The sequence below is a fragment of the Bos indicus x Bos taurus genome, chromosome 7 (genome assembly GCF_003369695.1).
Source record: "Bos indicus x Bos taurus breed Angus x Brahman F1 hybrid chromosome 7, Bos_hybrid_MaternalHap_v2.0, whole genome shotgun sequence".
Lineage (NCBI taxonomy): Eukaryota > Metazoa > Chordata > Mammalia > Artiodactyla > Bovidae > Bos > Bos indicus x Bos taurus.
Window position 1 is genome coordinate 16,314,679 of NC_040082.1, and position 18,898 is coordinate 16,333,576.

At 39.3% G+C, this 18,898-nt stretch overlaps 1 protein-coding gene across 10 annotated transcripts in view; it reads left to right on the forward strand.

The window, feature by feature from the left end:
- MCTP1 (multiple C2 and transmembrane domain containing 1) overlaps positions 1–18,898 on the forward strand; it is a 564,668-nt gene that overhangs the window by 253,631 nt on the left and 292,139 nt on the right. For all 10 annotated transcript variants that reach the window (XM_027545593.1, XM_027545588.1, XM_027545590.1 and 7 more), the window contains exon 2: positions 5,236–5,350. In XM_027545593.1, the coding sequence (XP_027401394.1) occupies positions 5,236–5,350 (115 nt within the window). The remainder of the gene's footprint in view (positions 1–5,235; positions 5,351–18,898) is intronic.

Consider the following 18,898-nt stretch of genomic DNA (forward strand, 5'->3'; position numbering starts at 1 on the left):
GTACTATTTCAGTGAGCCTGAGGGGAGATGTATCTCTAGCTCTGTCTAAGTTCTTGACTTTCTTTTTTCCAGGAATGGGGGTATCCTTACAGGTTGAACCAGAGGTGGCCTGGAACCTGCTGCTCCTCTCTTTTCTGCTCTCTCTTCCTGATACTACCAGTCTCCCGGCAGCTCAGCTCAAACTTCCGTGTGACTCATCTGTCCTTTTCCCATATCTCCTCCATCTTGTCAGTTGACAATTCAGTTGACTGACTCTCTTCAATATCTCTCAAAGTCATCTTTTATTCCCATTACCACCGACTAGATCAAGCCCTTGTAACTTAAACTGTCGTAAAACCTTTAAAATAATTCCGGTATCCACAGGGTTTCTCTACTCCCATCCAACCTACATAGAGGAAAGGCCGAGTTTTGTTCCTCTCTGAAATCTAGTAACATTATCCAGAGCAGGAAACGTGAAAGACAGGCAGTAAATGTTTGTTCAATGAGTCCTGGCTATGTCTCTTCAAGAGCCCGTGAGAGTTTCCTGTTGCCCACAGTTGGAAACTCTGCTAAGGCTGGTGTGACTGAACATCAATCTTCCTTTCTACCTTATTTCTCACACAATGCATTGATGCACCCTCTTATGACTACTCAGTGTTGGGCTCATGTTGCTATTCCCATCCTCCCTTCTCCTAGATCTTTCTTTGTCAAGTCTTACTCCTGTTTTCAAACTGCTTTATTGTCATGGCTATGAAGCTGCCTCAGATTCTTTTCCCATAATAATTGGTCTTTCTTGCCTGCTCTCCCAGTGACTTAATGACTCCATTATATTACAGTCTGTCTTTAATCCTACCTCTTGAGTGGACATGGTTTAAGTGTAATTGTAATCAATTGTTAATTTTGGCTTAGAGCAGTGTATTGAGAAGGACTCTCTTGACTAAAGGTGCCGAAACAGATTAGATGCCATCCATGGACACAGGAGAGGAGAGAGGCCAAAGTACCCATGGAGTAGCCAGATTTGTCACAGAACTCCATGTATGTGTCCACTCAGCTGGGTCTCGCGACCTTAAACACATCTTCTATCCTCATAGTCTCCATCACACTTTGTGCTCAGATCCTTAAACTTTTAACAACAGAGAACAGAGTGTTTATAATCTAAAATGGCAAATTTTTAGATATAATATGATAATAGATAAGAGATATATAAAGTGTTAATGAAATGGTCATTGGAGGGACTGATGTTGAAGCTGAAACTCCAATACTTTGGCCACCTGATGCAGAGAGCTGACTCATTTGAAAAGACCCTGATGCTGGGAAAGAGTTGGATGGCATCACCAACTCGATGGACATGAGTTTGGGTGAACTCCGGGAGTTGGTGATGGACAGGGAGGCCTGGCGTGCTGCGGTTCATGGGGTCGCAAAGAGTTGGACACGACTGAGCAACTGAACTGAACTGAATGAAATGGTAATTGAAGACTGGGCAGGAGTACACGGAGAACAAGATGGGGAAGTTGGTATACATCTGAAGGAAATGAAATCAATTTCTTGGAGAGATATCTGCACTACCACCTTTATTACAGCATTATTCACAGTAGCCAAAATATGGAAATAACCTAAATGTCTGTCATAAGAGAAAGGGATAGAGAAAAAATGTGAGCTGTAAACACACACACACAGAATTGAATATTATTCAGGCTTTTAAAAGCCAATAAATATAAATCCAGCAAAGTTGTCTCTTAACTAGGTGTTAAATTTTCAAACAGCAAAACTGGAAAACCTAGTGTAATTATAATTACCTTTCAGTTCAGTTCAGTTGCTCAGTTGTGTCCAACTCTTTGCGACCCCATGGACTGCAGCATGTCAAGCCTCCCTGTCCATCACCAACTCTCGGAGCTTACTCAAATTCATTTCCACTGAGTTGGTGATGCCATCCAACCATCTCATGCTCTGTCGTCCCCTTCTCCTCTCACCTTCAATCTTTCCCAGCAGCAGGGTCTTTTCCAATGAATCAGCTCTTCTCATCAGGTGGCCAAAGTATTTGGAGTTTCAGCTTCAGCATCAGTCCTTCCAATGAATGTTCAGGACTGATTTCCTTTAGGATGGACTGGTTGGATCTCCTTGCAGTCCAAGGGACTCTCAAGAGTCTTCTCCAACACCACAGTTCAAAAGCATCAATTCTTCAGTGCTCAGCTTTCTTTATAGTCCAACTCTCACATCTATACATGATGACTAGAAAAACCACAGCCTTGACTAGACAGATCTTTGTTGGCAAAGTAATGTCTCTGCTTTTTAATATGCTGTCTAGGATGGTCATAACTTTTCTTCCAAGGAGTAAGGGTCTTTTTATTTCATGGCTGTACAAGGTCCTTAATTTGCCCATGTAGTGTAATAAGCATTTTAAAATGTTAAACCAAACACTCTATAAATTATTCACTCTAAACTTCAAGAAACACTGAATAGAGCAATGAAATCTACAAAAATACACAGATATCTGAGCATTCAAACTTTTCTGCCTCTAAAGTAATACTAGAAGAGGATGCAGGGTGGGTAGAAAGTTTCTACTTTCCTATAGATTTTATTCCATTTTTTAGAAAGTAACTACATTTAATATTTGTTAGTGCATTTATTTTGAAACAATATATATATATAATAGAGCCTCAAGAAAGGCTCAGAACATAGTCTTTTACATGTTTGCTGGATTTTAATTTAAATCTTGCTTATTAATTAAACCCACATACAAACTGTTCTTTGAAAAGGCAGTCAGAAGGCGTTGGTTGGCTTCCTCTTACCAAGTGGGCATCTTCTGTGTGGTCCAGCGAAGAGCTATCACTCTTGCCATTCATGCTAGATTCAAGGCACTTCACCATAGTGCTGGAAATGTGTTTTGAAGAAAGATGATATTTTTATGCACAAAACTTGAAAGTTGGTAACATTCAGTGCTGACTAGGGTGTAGAAAATAGGCACTTGTGCGCTTTCAGTAGGAGTGTGAACTATTTAAACCTTTTTGGAAAAATGCATCCTATAAGAGAAATAAAATCACAGGTTCTATAGTGGCAAATACTGAAGCCAACTCATATGTTCATTAGGAAAATAATTGAAATTATAGCTTTTGTGCACTGTGGAAAATTAGGTATCTCAAAAAAAAAAAAACAAAAAAAACTAGATAGATCTCTATGTACTGATTTAAAAAGTGCCCATGATATTTCTAAGTTCAATAAATTGTGAAATAATGAACAAAATATAATATTTTGTTCACACAAAAACTGAAATCTAAAAGCCAGAATGGTATATAATATTTTGCCTTATCCATGCATATCATTTGATGGTTCTGATGTTAAAGAATCTTCCTGCAGTGCAGAAGACCCGGGTTCAATCCCTGGGTTGGGAAGATCCCCTGGAGAAGGGAATGGCAACCCACTCCAGTATTCTTGCTTGGAGAATTCCAAGGACAGAGGAGCCTGGTGGTTTATATAGTCCATGGGGTCTCAAAGAGTCTGACACAACTGACTGATTAACACTTTCACTTTCATCATTCCAGAAGTCAAAGTGTTAGTCACTTTTACTTAGTGTGTGTATATATATATGTACATATATACATATATATATATACTTCTGTATATTTATATTTATCAGAGAAGGCAATGGCACCCCACTCCAGTACTCTTGCCTGGAAAATCCCATGACAGAGGAGCCTGGTGGGCTGCAGTCCATGGGGTCTCGAAGAGTCGAACACAACTGAGTGACTTCACTTTCACTTTTCACTTTCATGCATTGGAGAAGGAAATAGCAACCCACTCCAGTGTTCTTGCCTGGAGAATCCCAGGGACGGGGGAGCCTGGTGAGCTGCCATCTATGGGGTCGCACAGAGTCAGACACGACCGAAGCAACTTAGCAGCAGCAGCAGCATTTATATTTATAGAAGTATATTTATATATATTAAGTTTTTTATTTTGGGTTATAAAAGCAATATTTAGAAGATGAAAATACTGTTGAACCTTGAGGAATACTCCTATTGGGTATAAAAAATACTTTTAAATATTCTTACATTATGGGACATTTAATTTCCTTAAGTGAGTTAACTGGTTGTTCTCAGTGGAATTCGGAATTAATACTCTAAGACTTAAATTTCTATCCCATTTTTAATTTAAGCTCATTAATATTTTATTTCATTTGCGTGAGCCTATTATTTCCTCAAGTCAGATATCAACCCTTTCCTAATTTCTTGATAGTTAGAAACCAATAAAGATTTAATCGGAGATGTCTGCGACTGAGCACGCATTCGTGGGGCAAAGTGGGCATTTGAATCAGGTGGTGGTGTTTTAATATTTTAACAACTTTTATAAATGTGATAATAAAATTCAGCTTCAAAAGTTTTTTTTAAAGTAATTTTATTTTTGAATTGGAAAAAAAATAAGAATTTTCAATCATCTCAAACATGTAAAGAAGTTTTCCTACTGTGCTCAACATGTCAGGAAGTATAAAATATGATCTCTAAAGTTTTTACTATATGTTTCTCTTATGTTGTTTTAGTATACAGTTATTCCTCTTGCAAGTGCATTTATTACTCAATGCCTAGTATATTGTTGCTAAAGAAATTCTATAAAGGTAGCCTTGCAGAGACTTTTTTTATTCTAAAAATAGTTTGTACACTTTTATTCCATAGAAAGCAGCATTAGGAACTTAGCCCTATTGAGAATTTATTTCTTGCAAGTACTGTCAACATGCTGGGTGAATTTATTTCTATATAATTATATCATATTTTATGTTGGGGCTAAAATAGACATGTGTAATCCATCAGTATGAGTTCCTTTGTGTGGATAAATGAATCAACAAAGTCACCTGAATAAATCATTTTAGTTTTCAACTCAGTTTTGTGGAAGTCAACTGTTCTCACACACCTTTATTCTCCATTCGTCACTGACTGTATCTTTACTTCAGACACTATTTCTGCGTTAGTCTTCCTTGGTTGAATTATGTGGGGCTTTCCATGGGAAATGTTTTTCACATTATATCTGTTGTTCTAATCTGAGTCAAAACAAGAATTCCTGTAACTACTGTGTCTTAATTTTGAGTCTAAAGAATTTCATGAATTTCAAAACCTTCAGAGAACTGGGTGATGATGCTACTGGGTGAATTCCCAAGATGATTTATTATATTGACTGTTTTTTAGAGTTTGCATTTAGCTATACATGGTCCCTCACAGGAGAAAATAGACATAGTAAATTTAATTTTTGTATATCTTTCTTGCTTTTCAGAAAATAAATACTGCGGGAACCAGTAATGCAGATGTCCCTTTGGCTGAGCCCGGAATGTACCAATTGGACATCACATTAAGACGGGGTCAAAGTTTAGCTGCCCGAGATCGAGGAGGTAAGAACAGTGTCACCTGGAAGCTTATTCTCTGTATTTTTGACAAGCTTTGTTTTCCTTGTGGTTTCTTAAGTTAAAAAAGATCAACTGTAATATGAATTTTAGAAGTCTGGGTTCAGTGATGTTACTCAAAATGTCTGACGCCTGTGACCATGGAGAAAGAGGTTATGATACAAGTTCGAAAACTCTGGACTCATCCCAACCCAGACAGTGAGGTCCCTGTCACATTGCTGACAAGTTAGACCCTGCATTTTATATATAATTAGTGACAGAGTCAGTTGAGTAGATGAGGCACACATTTGAAGCCATATTGGAATTCACCTTTTCACAGACCAGAAATTCTTTTTGCTGCATAGATTTGCTCCATTGAATCTCACAAAACTGCACAATCTCATAAAACTGCATCTCACCAAAACTTTGGAGATTCCCAACATGGGATTTCCTTAAACTTGACTGGACCTGGCAATAATCCCATGGTGGATTAACAAGATTTTGTAGGTCATGATGAAAAGGAAGACAAAGCAAACACTGTTTAGTTCCTGGATTGCATATCCCAAGGCCATCTCCTGATGAACTAGCTTGGGATACATTAATTATTCCTTGAACCCTGATTAGGGGTAGGACAAAAGGTATACCTTAAACAGACTTTCTAACATCTTTTGCATGTTTCAAGCTTCCAGATGTGGAGATCTGAAGGCCCCGAGGGCCCACATTCCTAAAGGAAACTGAGTTTGAATTTAACTCCTCCCACTGAGAAGGAGGAGAGTCCCTTAGCCTCTTAACTCCTTGTCAGATAACCCTGAGTGCTCCTGGCATCACAGGATTGCATTTTTTCTTCTCCTACCCTAACTGATATCTGCACTTAGGAAGTGAAAGGAAGCAAACAAGATCACAGCTGATTGGTCATGTCTGACTCCCTGCGACCCCATGGACTATAGCCCGCCAGGCTCCTCTGTCCGTGGGGATTCTCCAGGCAAGAATACTGGAGTGGGTTGCCATGCCCTTCTCCAGGGGATCTTCCCAACCAAGGGATTGACCCCGGGTCTCCTGCATTTGCAGGAAGGCTCTTTACCATCTGAGTCACCAAGGAAGACCTTCCTATCTCTACAAACATAAAATAGAGAAAATGATTAATGTAGCAGTGGGGTTTTTAAGATTAGAAATGATACAAATAATAGATTTAAGTAAAAACTAGTAAATATCAAAATATTATTAATGAATGAAGGTATGATTACAAAAGTTAGAATATAAACATGGGGGAATTTTCATAATTAACCATCTGGTTGGCAGGCTATGGTCCATGGGGTTGCAAAGAGTTGGACACAACTGAGCAATGAACACTTTTAGTTTTTTCTCTTTTAGTAGCTGAAGACAAATATTTATGGAATTGAAATGATGGTCTCAAAAGAAGTTATAGTTAGCTTGGAGGAAAAAAAATAATGCTATTAACATAGTATTTCACTATATATATATATATAAATCATTTTTAGTCTTCAGAACAATCTTAATTACATCATTTGACCTAAAATGAAATTGAAATAGGCATCAGGTGATCAAAATTTTAGACCTTGATATGTCCTCCCAATAATATTAAATACATAAGCACATAATTATTTATTGCAAATTTTTTGTAATTACAAAATCCCCATGAATAGAAGAGATGGTTAAATAAGCCTTAGTACATTTGCAGGATGAAATAATATGCAACTGTAAAATAAATAAGAAAAATCTCTAGGAACTGATATGGAGTTACTGGATTTATTATTAAGTGAAAAGTCAAAGTGCTAAGAATAGCAACAGTATGAAATTTAGGTAAGAATGGAGTATAAGGGATTATGCATTAGCTGTTCATTTCTTCAAAAAGAAATATCAGAAGTAAAATCCAGAAATGAATGAGACTGATAACAATGTACAATAATGTAAGAATAGGTGTTTAGAATATAGGATAGGAATGGGGTAAAAAGGATAAGGAAGAAGTTTACTGACATTTTCTTCAATGAACTTTCTTATATGATTCTAACTCTTTAATGACAGCAGTATTACAGAAAGAAATGAATGAGTAGATGGATGGATGGATGGATAGATTGATGATAGATTCCCACATCCTGGTTGATATTTAACCATAACCACACCTCAGGGGGATGGGAAATAAAACAGCTAATCTAAGTGATTAAGTAAAACCATGTTTGGATTATACACTGTGAAACTCAAGACAAAAAGAACTAGATATAACTAATGTACTTCAAAGCATGATTATCAATTCTGAAACTACTTACTGAATATACTAGTAATGGACAACTAAGTAGATATACTGTAGATGAAAGAGCCAGATTTCTTACTGTTGGAGAAAGAAGTTACATACATGGAATGGGAGAAAGCTAGGATGTACCTTGCTGTGTTAGAAAGGTAGCAGTAGGAACTTATGGCTTCTTATATATACAGATAGGAATTAAGATGGATAGGGGTGTGTATAATCTATCTGCTGAGGGGACCTAGAAGCCATCACAAAGGTGTAATGACAAAGTGGAAATCTGTACACTTTTGGCCCAGATCTTGGTTTCTAAATACAATTCCCCCATAAAAGTAAGCAGGGTTCCTGGTAAAATGGTTGATTGCAGATCTAGGGCAGGGAAAGTACAAGACAAGCCTAGGACATTTTGCAGTGCCAAAAAATAAGGTACTCAAAAATGGATGGCAGAATGTCAAAACGAAATAGGAGCCAACTTAAAGGCGTTCCTGATGATCAAAGCTGGTACATTTCAGCAACAAAATAAATAGTGGTAATCATACATTATAACACATAGAATACTATAGATGTCTATGAGCTCATAGATAACCGTGTATCATGATAAATACATAACTGAATAAATGTGGGATAAGGTAAAGCTTTTCCTCATGGTGGAATTCTAATGAACAAAGGTGTGAAAATAGGAATAGGAGATCACCTTTTGACAAGCATCACTGTAATAATTATTATAGGCAATAATCATCCACCGATGCTAAAATTGTTATTTAGAATCTTAGTCGTATCTGACTCTTCATGACCCTATGGACTGTAGTCTGCCAGGTTCCTCTGTCCATGGGATTTCCCAGGCAAGAATACTGGAGTGGGTTGCCATTTCCTTCTCCAGGGGATCTTTGCAACCCAGGGATTGAACCCGTGCCTCCTACATTGGCAGGTGGATGCTTTACAGCTGAGCTACCAACTATATATGCAAGATTATGATGAGAAACTGGCCATTTGCATCATTTCAGACTATTTCTCCCACAAGATATGTATGAATTACAAAGGGGAAAAGGTTACTTTACAGTAGAAAAACTTGGAAGACATCCCTTTAACCAAGTGCAAAGTTAACATCAGCAGTAAGGAGACCAACAGACATAATGGACCTCCTGATCTGATGCGTTGGGAAAGATACATCCTGTCTGTGGCATTCTTGTCAGCAATGCATAAAGTCAGTGTCGTCCTGAGAAAACATCAGGCAAACTCTGGCAACATATGATGCCAGTAATCTGAGCTACTTAGCAGCTGTCCCTTGGGCAGGGCACGCACCATCTTGTTCCTCTATTCACGTGTTCACAGGTATGAGTCTGGATGGTATCGTGTGTGTACCACTGTCTTTTTTGTAGTAGCAAATTATTCTCTATAGACATCTCTGTCCAAAATAGGAACTTTTGAGAGAGAAAATGAGATGACCATGTTCCTAAGAAATAACGGAGAGAAAATACTACTTTACAGAAGTGAAGACTATCCCAAAGTGTTTAAAATGCAAACTCTATCCCAGCTTCACTGTCTTACTCATTTGCCTGACGTTTATGAAGTTTTTATTTGGTAGATATGAGAGGAGATATATAAACAGAGGAAACAACCTGAGTTAAGTTTGGGATTGATTAAAACATCGTAGATTCACCTGTAAATAACAGATGATGTTAAACATATGATTGGATAGATAGCACTGGGACATGTATATATGATAATTAGATGGAGATGGGTAGTTCACAGTGAGAAAACAAGCGGGGAAGCACTATGGTCTTGTGGGAATATAGTTTTGGGATTATGAATGTGGAACTGGAGAAGGAAAGGAAAATGGGAGAGCTGCTGGTTCAGGGAATGTCAAATAGCGTCTGAGATAAATTGGGTGAGGGAGTTCAAAAAGTATTGCAATTTTCAGACTAAATGATGGCTGGGCACCTTGTGGATTTTGGGGAAATGTGACTATAGGCAAAAATATTTGTGTAACTGTTAGAATTAGCAGAGATTGCACTCTCTTGTTATTTATTATATTGATGCCCTCACCTACTGCCCAGCAAAGCCCAAATGCCTGTGTCCCCTGTCATCCTTGCACTAAATAATGGAAGGGAAAACTCATTTCAACCATCCGCATGGTCACTAGAAGGTTGTTTGAACTTTATATCAGAATTTTTATACATCGTGGGCACTGAGCAGTTGTAACTGGCCGTCCTTCTTCCACTTTTATAACCTGTTTTATAGAACAACCAGATAGCTCTGGGGAGCGCTACTACTTTTTCCTACATTTTATTATACCTGCTTTAACAACCTCATGGACCAGAAAGCACATGACCTTGGAGAGTCTGTTGTACATAATTTCAAAGCCAATCTCCACATTTTATTAGCTTTGTGACTGAGTGAGATGTGCAGTCTCCCTTTGCAACTGCAGGGTTCCAGATTTCACAAACAAAAACACACGATGCCTTGCGTTTTTTTTTTTTTTTTGGTTGGCTGTACAGTGCGGTATGTGAGACCTTAGTTCCCAGAAGGTGAATGTGAAAGTCACTCAGTCGTGTCCGACTCTTTGCGACCCCATGAACTGTATAGTCCATGGAATTCTCCAGGCCAGAATACTGGAGTGGGTAGCCTTTCCCTTCTCCAGGGGATCTTCCCAACCCAGGAATCGAACCCAGGTCTGCTGTATTGCAGGTGGATTCCTTACCAGCTGAGCCACAAGGATAGTCCCCAGACCAGGGATCAAACCCATGCCTCCTGCATTGAGAGCATGGAGTCTTAGCCACTGGACCACAGGGAAGTTCCAACATGATGCTTAAATTTGAATTTCAAATAATCCATTATCTTTTAATGTGAATAAATTTCATGAATCTAATCCATGGTATAATGAATATAGACAATAACATTGTACTATAATTATGTAATGTGATAAACATCATCATAATGATAAACATATTATTATACAATATGTAAATATATCAAAGTAACATGCTGTACATCTTAAGTGTATACTATTTTTCATGTCAAATTTATTCAATGAAAAAGAAATAATACACTACTTGGAGTATTCTTATACTAAAAAATTATTTATTCTTTATTTGAAGTTCCAGTTTAACAGAGTTCCTTGTTTTCTCTAGCAGCCCTTTGGCAATTGTCATGCCTAGTTACTTTTCAAAATGCCATTTATATTTTAATTAGGTTTGGCTTTCCAGGACTGCATTATCATCTATCACATTTTGAAAGTCATGTCTTGACAAGATTATTTATGTTGTTAGAAAAGTAAGAGCAATCTGTGTAGACATGCCTGGTGAGAGCAAATTCTCTACAGTTTAAGTCCTTGAAATTTGTATTGTGGAGGCTGTATTCATTTCCCGGGGCTGCCTTAACATATTACCCAAAATTTCGTAGCTTAAAACAACAGAAGTTTCTTCTCTCAGTTTTGGAGTCTGAGAATCAAAGAAATCAAAGTTGTGGTAGGAAATAGTCCTTCCAAAGGCTTTTGCAAAGAATTCTTCCTCGCCTCTTCCAGCTTCCAGTGGCCCCAGGCATTCCTTGACTTGGGGCAGCATCACTCCAATCTTTGCTTCCATCTCTACATGGCATCCTCCTCTGTTTTCCTGCCTCAAACTTCCATCCTCTTTCTCTCATAAGGATAGCAGTCATTGAGTTTTAGGGCACACCCTAAATCCAGGATGATCTCATCTCAAAGTCCTTAAGTATTTTATCTGCAGAAACCTCATTTCTTTTTTTGGAAATAAATTATTTGGGGGTCAAAATCAGTATGGTAATACAAGATAATGTAGACAGTTTTTGCGAGAACAACTGTGAAAAGTTTAGCAACTTTGAATGTTCATAAATCATTTCAGTTCCCTGAGGCTTTGAGAAGTTTTGATTGTTCAAAGGTTAAAAAGATCTGGCTGAACTCTAGAGACATTTGATGAAAAAGCCCATTTCTGAATAAGTTTCATAGGTACTGGGAGTTAGGAATTGGACACATTCTTTGGGAGGACCCAGGCCAACTCCCTGGAGGAGGGCATGGCAACCCACTCCAGTATTCTTGCCTGGAGAATCCCACAGAGAAGCCTGGTGGGCTACAGTCCGTGGGGTCACAAAGCTTCAGACACAACTGAAGTGACTGAGCGTGCACACACATACACACAGGTCAGCTCACAACAGAGGACAATTCTCTTCAAATACCAGGAACAAATTTAAAAAATAAAAAAGTGATCCACATGAACTTGTTTATTGTAATTCTATTTTTAACAGTGTTCGAAATCCCTGCATTGAGGTAGAGAATTTCATTCACTCCACACTGAAACCCCTGCAGTCTGCACTGTGACTCTGATGTGTCAGTGTGAAAGGAAAGTTTCCATGTGTTCTGAGAACAGTTTTCAGATTGGAGTAAGAACTTTAGAAACCTGATAGATGGGAAAGGATTGAGAAGCTCATCCCCTGACAAGTTTCAGTTTTCTCACTATTTGGGAAAGCCTCACTAATTGAGAACTTAATACCAGTTTTAAGAAAGCCAGATCTGAGACAGTAAATTAGAAAGCTTTTTTTTTTTTTTTTCTGTTTCAAAAATTGTCTTGATAAAAATTAAACATATTCTAAGTGTAAAAATAGCCCTTTTCAGGTTGGAGAATCTGCCAGAAATTTTGTTATTAGAGTGTGACTTATGAAAACTTTTAGAGGTTTATTCATTGAGTGGATAGGCATAGTAATGTTTCTAATATGTATTGTGTATCAGGAGTAATGTTTAATGTGTCCATACATGTATAATCTGAATAGGACTGACCATTAGAGCGGCTTCCACCCCACACATTCGTTCACCGCTTGGTGTTTAGGGTCCTCTTTGGTTTTGACCCTTGCAAATTTCTTTTATGGTCAGATTGCCATATAACCGGGCTTGCCTGGGGGCAGTTCTGTTTTTTCCCCTTTGACTTGCATAATATTATCTCATTTCACTGTCACAAGGGTCCTGATTTTACAGACATAGTATGTACTCATGTGTCTTAGAAAAAAATCTTAATCCCATTAAACTTGATCATAAATTTAAGCATCATGAGTGTTCCTGTTTTTTCCCAGAAGGAAATTGCAATTTATATCATCAGAGAAAGGTGTGTATCTGAGCGACTCTGAGATACTTTTCTTGGCAGCCCCTTCTTTAGGTTTATACAGTCTTTAAACAAGCTATTTTGATCAAGAAAAGGTCTGTCATGCTGCATTTCTCTGCTGAGGTTGTGAATTGTATGTGTTGCTAGTCAATCGATTTTTGCAGTTCTTACAAGTGGTGGAATCAACTATAGGTTTATTTTACTCAATATAGGCACAACCATAAGCAAAGATGTTAACGTTATAGCTTCCACCAGTTTCCTACCATTGAGGATATTTTTTAATGTTAGTGACTCAGTTTTATTGATAGCTTTTTCACTATGATCTTAAGCCTCAAATATATATATATATATATACACACACACACATATTATAATATATATCCACTGTGTGCATATATACATTTATAGCATATGCTTCTGCAGAACACATATGTTCTATTGTGTTTGTCTTGTTTTCATAGGTGCAATAAAACCACTCATTGACACATAAAGATTCCCTTATTTCATGTTAGTATAACTAGAGCTACATAATTACTAAATCTTCAGAATGAACTTCTACCTTGAGATTTTGTAAATGACTCCTAGACTATATCTTTTTGCTAGAAAGCTTTTTATACTGGTCTTTTTTAAAATAAAAATCTTACTTCGGGCTGTTCTGGGTCTTCGTTGCTGCTCGTGGGCTTTCTCTGATTGTGCAGGCTGCTCGTGTGATGGCTCCTCTTGTTGCAGAACATGGGCTCTGGGGCCTGTGCTCAGTAGCTGTAGCGCACAAGCTTAGTTGTCCTGAGGCGTGTGGAATCTTCCCGGACTAGGGACCGAAGCCACGTCCCCTGCCTTGGCAGAAGGATTCTTAACTACTGGATCAGCAGGGCAGTCCTATATTAGTCTTAGCACTTCCTTTATTCTGAGCCAGAGGCAAAGAACCCGGGCAGTTCCCTAGGCTCTCTGCAGCACTGCATACGTGGAGGTATTCCTTTCTTCAAAATTCCCATGGTTTGCCAAAAGATGCCATCTTTTAGTGAATGTAAATCCAGAACTCCTTAAGCCATAGAGCAAACCCTATACCAACTTCCTGAAGAAACCCCAAAGATGTTTCCACATATGAAATGCTGTCATATCACACCTGGCAACGTTAGGTTCACTTTTAAAGGTGCTATCTCTCCTGCTATTATGATAACAAATTTGCTTTGCCTAATTATTTCTAGATTGGAAGAAGAACCCATTTTTATTTAACCTTTACAAAAAACCACATTGCCATGAAAAGTTAAAAGGCCCATGAAAGGAACAGTGTACAATGCCTGACACTGTTCTCAGGAGTTGATAGACAAGGCCAATCAATACATATCATATGTTCTTCAGAATCTGCATAGACTTTGACACTGGTGGGTTTTTATTTGAAATATGATTTTATTATTTATAGATGAATTCAATTTATAATAAGTATAGTTTAATTCAGCATCTGTAACAAAGGCTGATTTTAAGCTTAACTCATTTTAAAAGTGCATCTCTGAGTTCCAATATTAGAAATAGTGTCCTTAAATTCACTTGAGGTTAATTAACTTGTATACATAGTTTTCCATATTTAGATTTCTTAAAGGATATTCTCCTTGACGTAAGTATAAAGGAGATTGTATGTGTTCATGGATTTCAGTGTATTGTGCCTATAGAGAGAGTATAAGTTCAGGAACTTAATTATGTGTTCTCTGAAATTAGATCATATGAAGTATGCAAAATTACCTTTTTCATAAATTTTGAAATGTCGTTAGAACCATTTACCAAATAAGAATAGGTATACATTTTTGGTACAACTATTTGATATAGTCAAACCTATATAAGGTGACTTTGCTTTCACTTTTCACTCTCATGCATTGGAGAAGGAAATGGCAACCCACTCCAGTGTTCTTGCCTGGAGAATCCCAGGGTCGGGGGAGCCTGGTGGGCTGCCATCTATGGGGTCGCACAGAGTCGGACACGACTGAAGCAACTTAGCAGCAGCAGCAGCAGTATATAAGGTTATAGGCTCATTAATTAAGATTATTTTAAGAGCCAGCATTCATTCTAGTTAGTCTTCTAAATTTGGAATTAGAGAGACAGTGAAAAGTTCTACTGGGCTTTATTAGTGCTTATCATAAAATAAATAATTAAAAATGACATTCTAAAGCAAATAACTACAATTGGGTGTTTCTTTTTGCTTTTATAAGCTGCTGCTGCTGCTGCTGAGTCACTTGAGTCGTGTCCGACTCTGTGCGACCCCACAGATGGCAGCCCACAAGGCTGCCCCGTCCCTGGGATTCTCCAGGCAAGAACACTGGAGTGGGTTGCCATTTCCTTCTCCAGTGCATGAAAGTGAAAAGTGATAGTGAAGTCGCTCAGTCGTGTCCAACTCTTCTCGACCCCCATGGACTGCAGCCCACCAGGCTCCTCCATCCATGGGATTTTCTAGGCAAGAGTACTGGGGTGGGGTGCCATCGCATTCTCCGTTACAAGCTACTATTTCTTTTTCTGTTGATCTTGGGTTAGCAGTCTACTTTCACGAAGACATCTGGTTTTGGACCAAAATAGTCTTGGAAATCTTAACTTTGAAAGTGCCCTGGATCAGTTGGTCAAGTATTTCTTTTCGTGGCATTCTCAGCTTGCATTTGTAAACCTCAGCCATGGGTTTATTCTTAGGAGCATCAACAGTCTTCTCCACCAACTTCTGAGATTTACTTTCTCAGTTCAGTTCAGTTGCTCAGTCATGTCCAACTCTTTGCGACCCCATGGACTGCAGCACACCAGGCCTCCCTGTCCATCACCAACTCCCAGAGCTTGCTCAAACTCGTGTCCATCAAGTCGGTGATGCCATCCAACCATCTCATCCTCTGTCATCCCTTTCTCCTCCTGCCTTAAATTTTTCCCAGCATCAGGGTCTTTTCCAAGGAATCAGTTCTTCACATCAGATGGCCCAAGTATTTGAGTTTCACCTTCAGCATCAGTCCTTCCAATGAATATTCAGGACTGATTTCCTTTAGGATGGACTGGTTGGATCTCCTTGCAGTTCAAGGGACTCTCAAGAGTCTTGTCCAACACCACAGTTCAAAAGCATCAATTCTTCAGCACTTAGCTTTCTGTATAGTCCAACTATCACATCTACACATGACTACAGGAAAAACCATAGCTTTGACTAGACGGACCTTGTCAGCAAAGTAATGTCTCTGCTTTTTAATATGCTGTCTAGGTTGGTCATAGCTTTTCTTTCAAGGAGCAAGTGTCTTTTAACTTCACAAAAAGAATGAAATTTAATTTAATTTCACAGACACTGCAGTCACCATCTGCAGTGATTTTGAAGTCCAAAAAAATAAAGTCTCTCACTGTTTCCATTGTTTCCCCATCTATTTGCCATGAAGTCATGGGACCATATGCCATGATCTTAGTTTTTTGAATCTTGACCTTTAAGCCAGCTTTTTCAGTCTCCTCTTTCACTTTCATCAAGAGGCTCTTTAGTTCTTCTTTGCTTTCTACCATAAGGGTGGTGTCATCTGCGTATCTGAGGTTATTGATATTTCTCCTGGCAATCTTGATTACAGCTTGTGCTTAATCCAGCCCAACATTTCTCATGATGTACTCTGCATGTAAGCTAAATAAGCAGGGTGACAATATACAGCCTTGACATACTCCTTTCCCAATTTGGAATCAGTCTGTTGTTCTAAATTGTCCAGTTCTAACTTGCTTCTTGACCTGTATACAGATTTCTCAGGATGCAGGTAAGTTGGTCTGGCATTCCCATCTCTTTAAGAATTTTCTACAGTGTGTGGTGATTTACGCAGTCAAAGACTTTGGCATAATGAATAAATCAGAAGTAGATGTTTTACTGATATTCTCTTGCTCTTTTGATGACCCAACAGATATTGGCAATTTGATCTCTGTTTCCTCTGCCTTTTCCTTTTCCTTTTTTTCTAATTTTTGCAAAAGACATGTCTAATCTTTAGCTTAAGCAGGAATTTGTAGGCAAGCAAGAGGGGAAAACAGAGGCCATATGTTGATGGTAGACAGAATGCTTCTGGTTAATTTATTATAGAAACCAATCATACCAGAATGAAAGAGAGTAAAATCTCCTATTGGAAATGATCACATAAGCTTTGGGCAACAGGTAATCAGGTGACGATTACCCGAAGGGAAAATACGTTATGGACAGTGAAGGCTTTGGTAAATATCCAGTGTCGTGCAGTCAGTACTGTAGAGTGTACACCAAAATCATGTCCAATGGATAAAAGCATTTTAAAACTGCGAATAAAATTCTTCCTCAAAGTCAGTTTATTGACAGCCATTATGTCATCCCGAGTGTATGAGTGTGAACTTGCTTCCCCTCACCCCAATGGGGTCTATAATATCATGTCAAAACTAATACTTTATTGGTACAAAACTGACCTTGGGTAGGCCAAGATTTTCTTTTTTGTTTTGAAGAATTTTTCCTATCCCCCAAAAGAATTATGTTGTGTGTAGTTTCTAAGTCATGTCCAACTGTTTGCAACCAATGGACTGTCGCCCACCAGGCTCCTCTGTCCAAAGAGAATATTCTATGCCCATTTTGGGAGAAGGCAATGGCAACCTACTCCAGTACTCTTGCCTGGAAAATCCCAGAGACAGAGGAGCCTGTAGGCTGCAGTCCACAGGGTCACAAAGAGTCGTATAGGACTGAGCGACTTCACTTTCACTTTTCACTTTCATGCATTGGAGAAGGAAATGGCAACCCACTCCAGTATTCTTGCCTGGAGAATCCCAGGGTCGGGGGAGCCTGGTGGGCTGCCGTCTATGGGGTTGCACAGAGTTGGACACGACTGACTCGACTTAGCAGCAGCAGCATGCCTATTTTGACCTCCTACATTCAGCTGAACATCAGACCCACAAGACCATCCAGGCCACACTTGACAGTGCTTCAGGAGTATACAGGGCAGGAACCGTGGCTCAGCAGCAGGACAGTCTCAGCTGTCCCTTCCTGCTGTACCTGCAGCAGGCCCTGCAGTCACCCAGGAGTTCTTTACCTTAGCTACTAGGCAACACAATGCAGGGAGAAGGCAATGGCACCCCACTCCAGTACTCTTGCCTGGAAAATCCCATGGATGGAGGAGCCTGGTAGGTTGCAGTCCATGGGGTCGCTAAGAGTCTGACATGACTGAGCAACTTCACTTTCACTTTTCACTTTCATGCATTGGAGAAGGCAATGGCAACCCACTCCAGTGTTCTTGTCTGGAGAATCCCAGGGACGGGGGAGCCTGGTGGGCTGCCGTTTGTGGGGTTGCACAGAGTCAGACACGACTGAAGTGACTTAGCAGCAGCAGCAGCAACACTATGCAGATGGAAAAAGATAAGATGACATTGAACAAATGCGGGAGCCTCTATGATATCAAAGCTTCTTTCTCATAGGAGCTAGAATCTTTTATAACTGCTTCATAAGCATAGTTTCCAGGGACCTGCCCAGTTACAAGTATTACATTTGGAAATCCCAAAGATTTGGCTTCCTAACAGATGCTTCTACTTCTCCCAGGCCAGGTGAAATTTACCAACCAGGGCATCCTTTTTACCTTGTGTTGCTTAGCAACATAGTTGACATACTATCTACTGAGGTTTATAAGGACATAAAGAGTTAACCAAAGGTCATATTCTCAGGGGGAGAAGGCAATGGCACCCCACTCCAGAGCCTGGTGGGCTGCAGTCCATGGGGTCGCTAAGAGTCGGACATGACTGAGTGATTTCACTTTCACTTTTCACTTTCATGCATTGGAGAAGGAAATGGCAACCCACTCCAGTGTTCTTGCCTGGAGAATCCCAGGGACGGGGGAGCCTGGTGGGCTGCCGTCTATGGGATCGCACAGAGTCAGACATGACTGAGGGGACTTAGGAGTAGCAGCAGCAGCATATTCTCAGGAAGAAGGGGGAAAAGCTTTCCCCACCCTGGGGCCAGCATTGAGAACATAACAAAATAGAGGGCATTCATGTATCTAATTGTATCAGTTGGCCCCTCCTTGCTCTAGTACCACAAGAAAGGTTTCAAGGTGAGATAACTTCAAGCCTTTGGTGTTACCTAGCAGCTGTTAAAGCAGCATAAACGTTGCTTTGGGTATAAAATACCCTGTCAGATTTGTTCATCCAAATTTAGGGCCTGACCTTGGAAGAAAACCAAAACCAGAGCACACAAATGCTCATGGATGA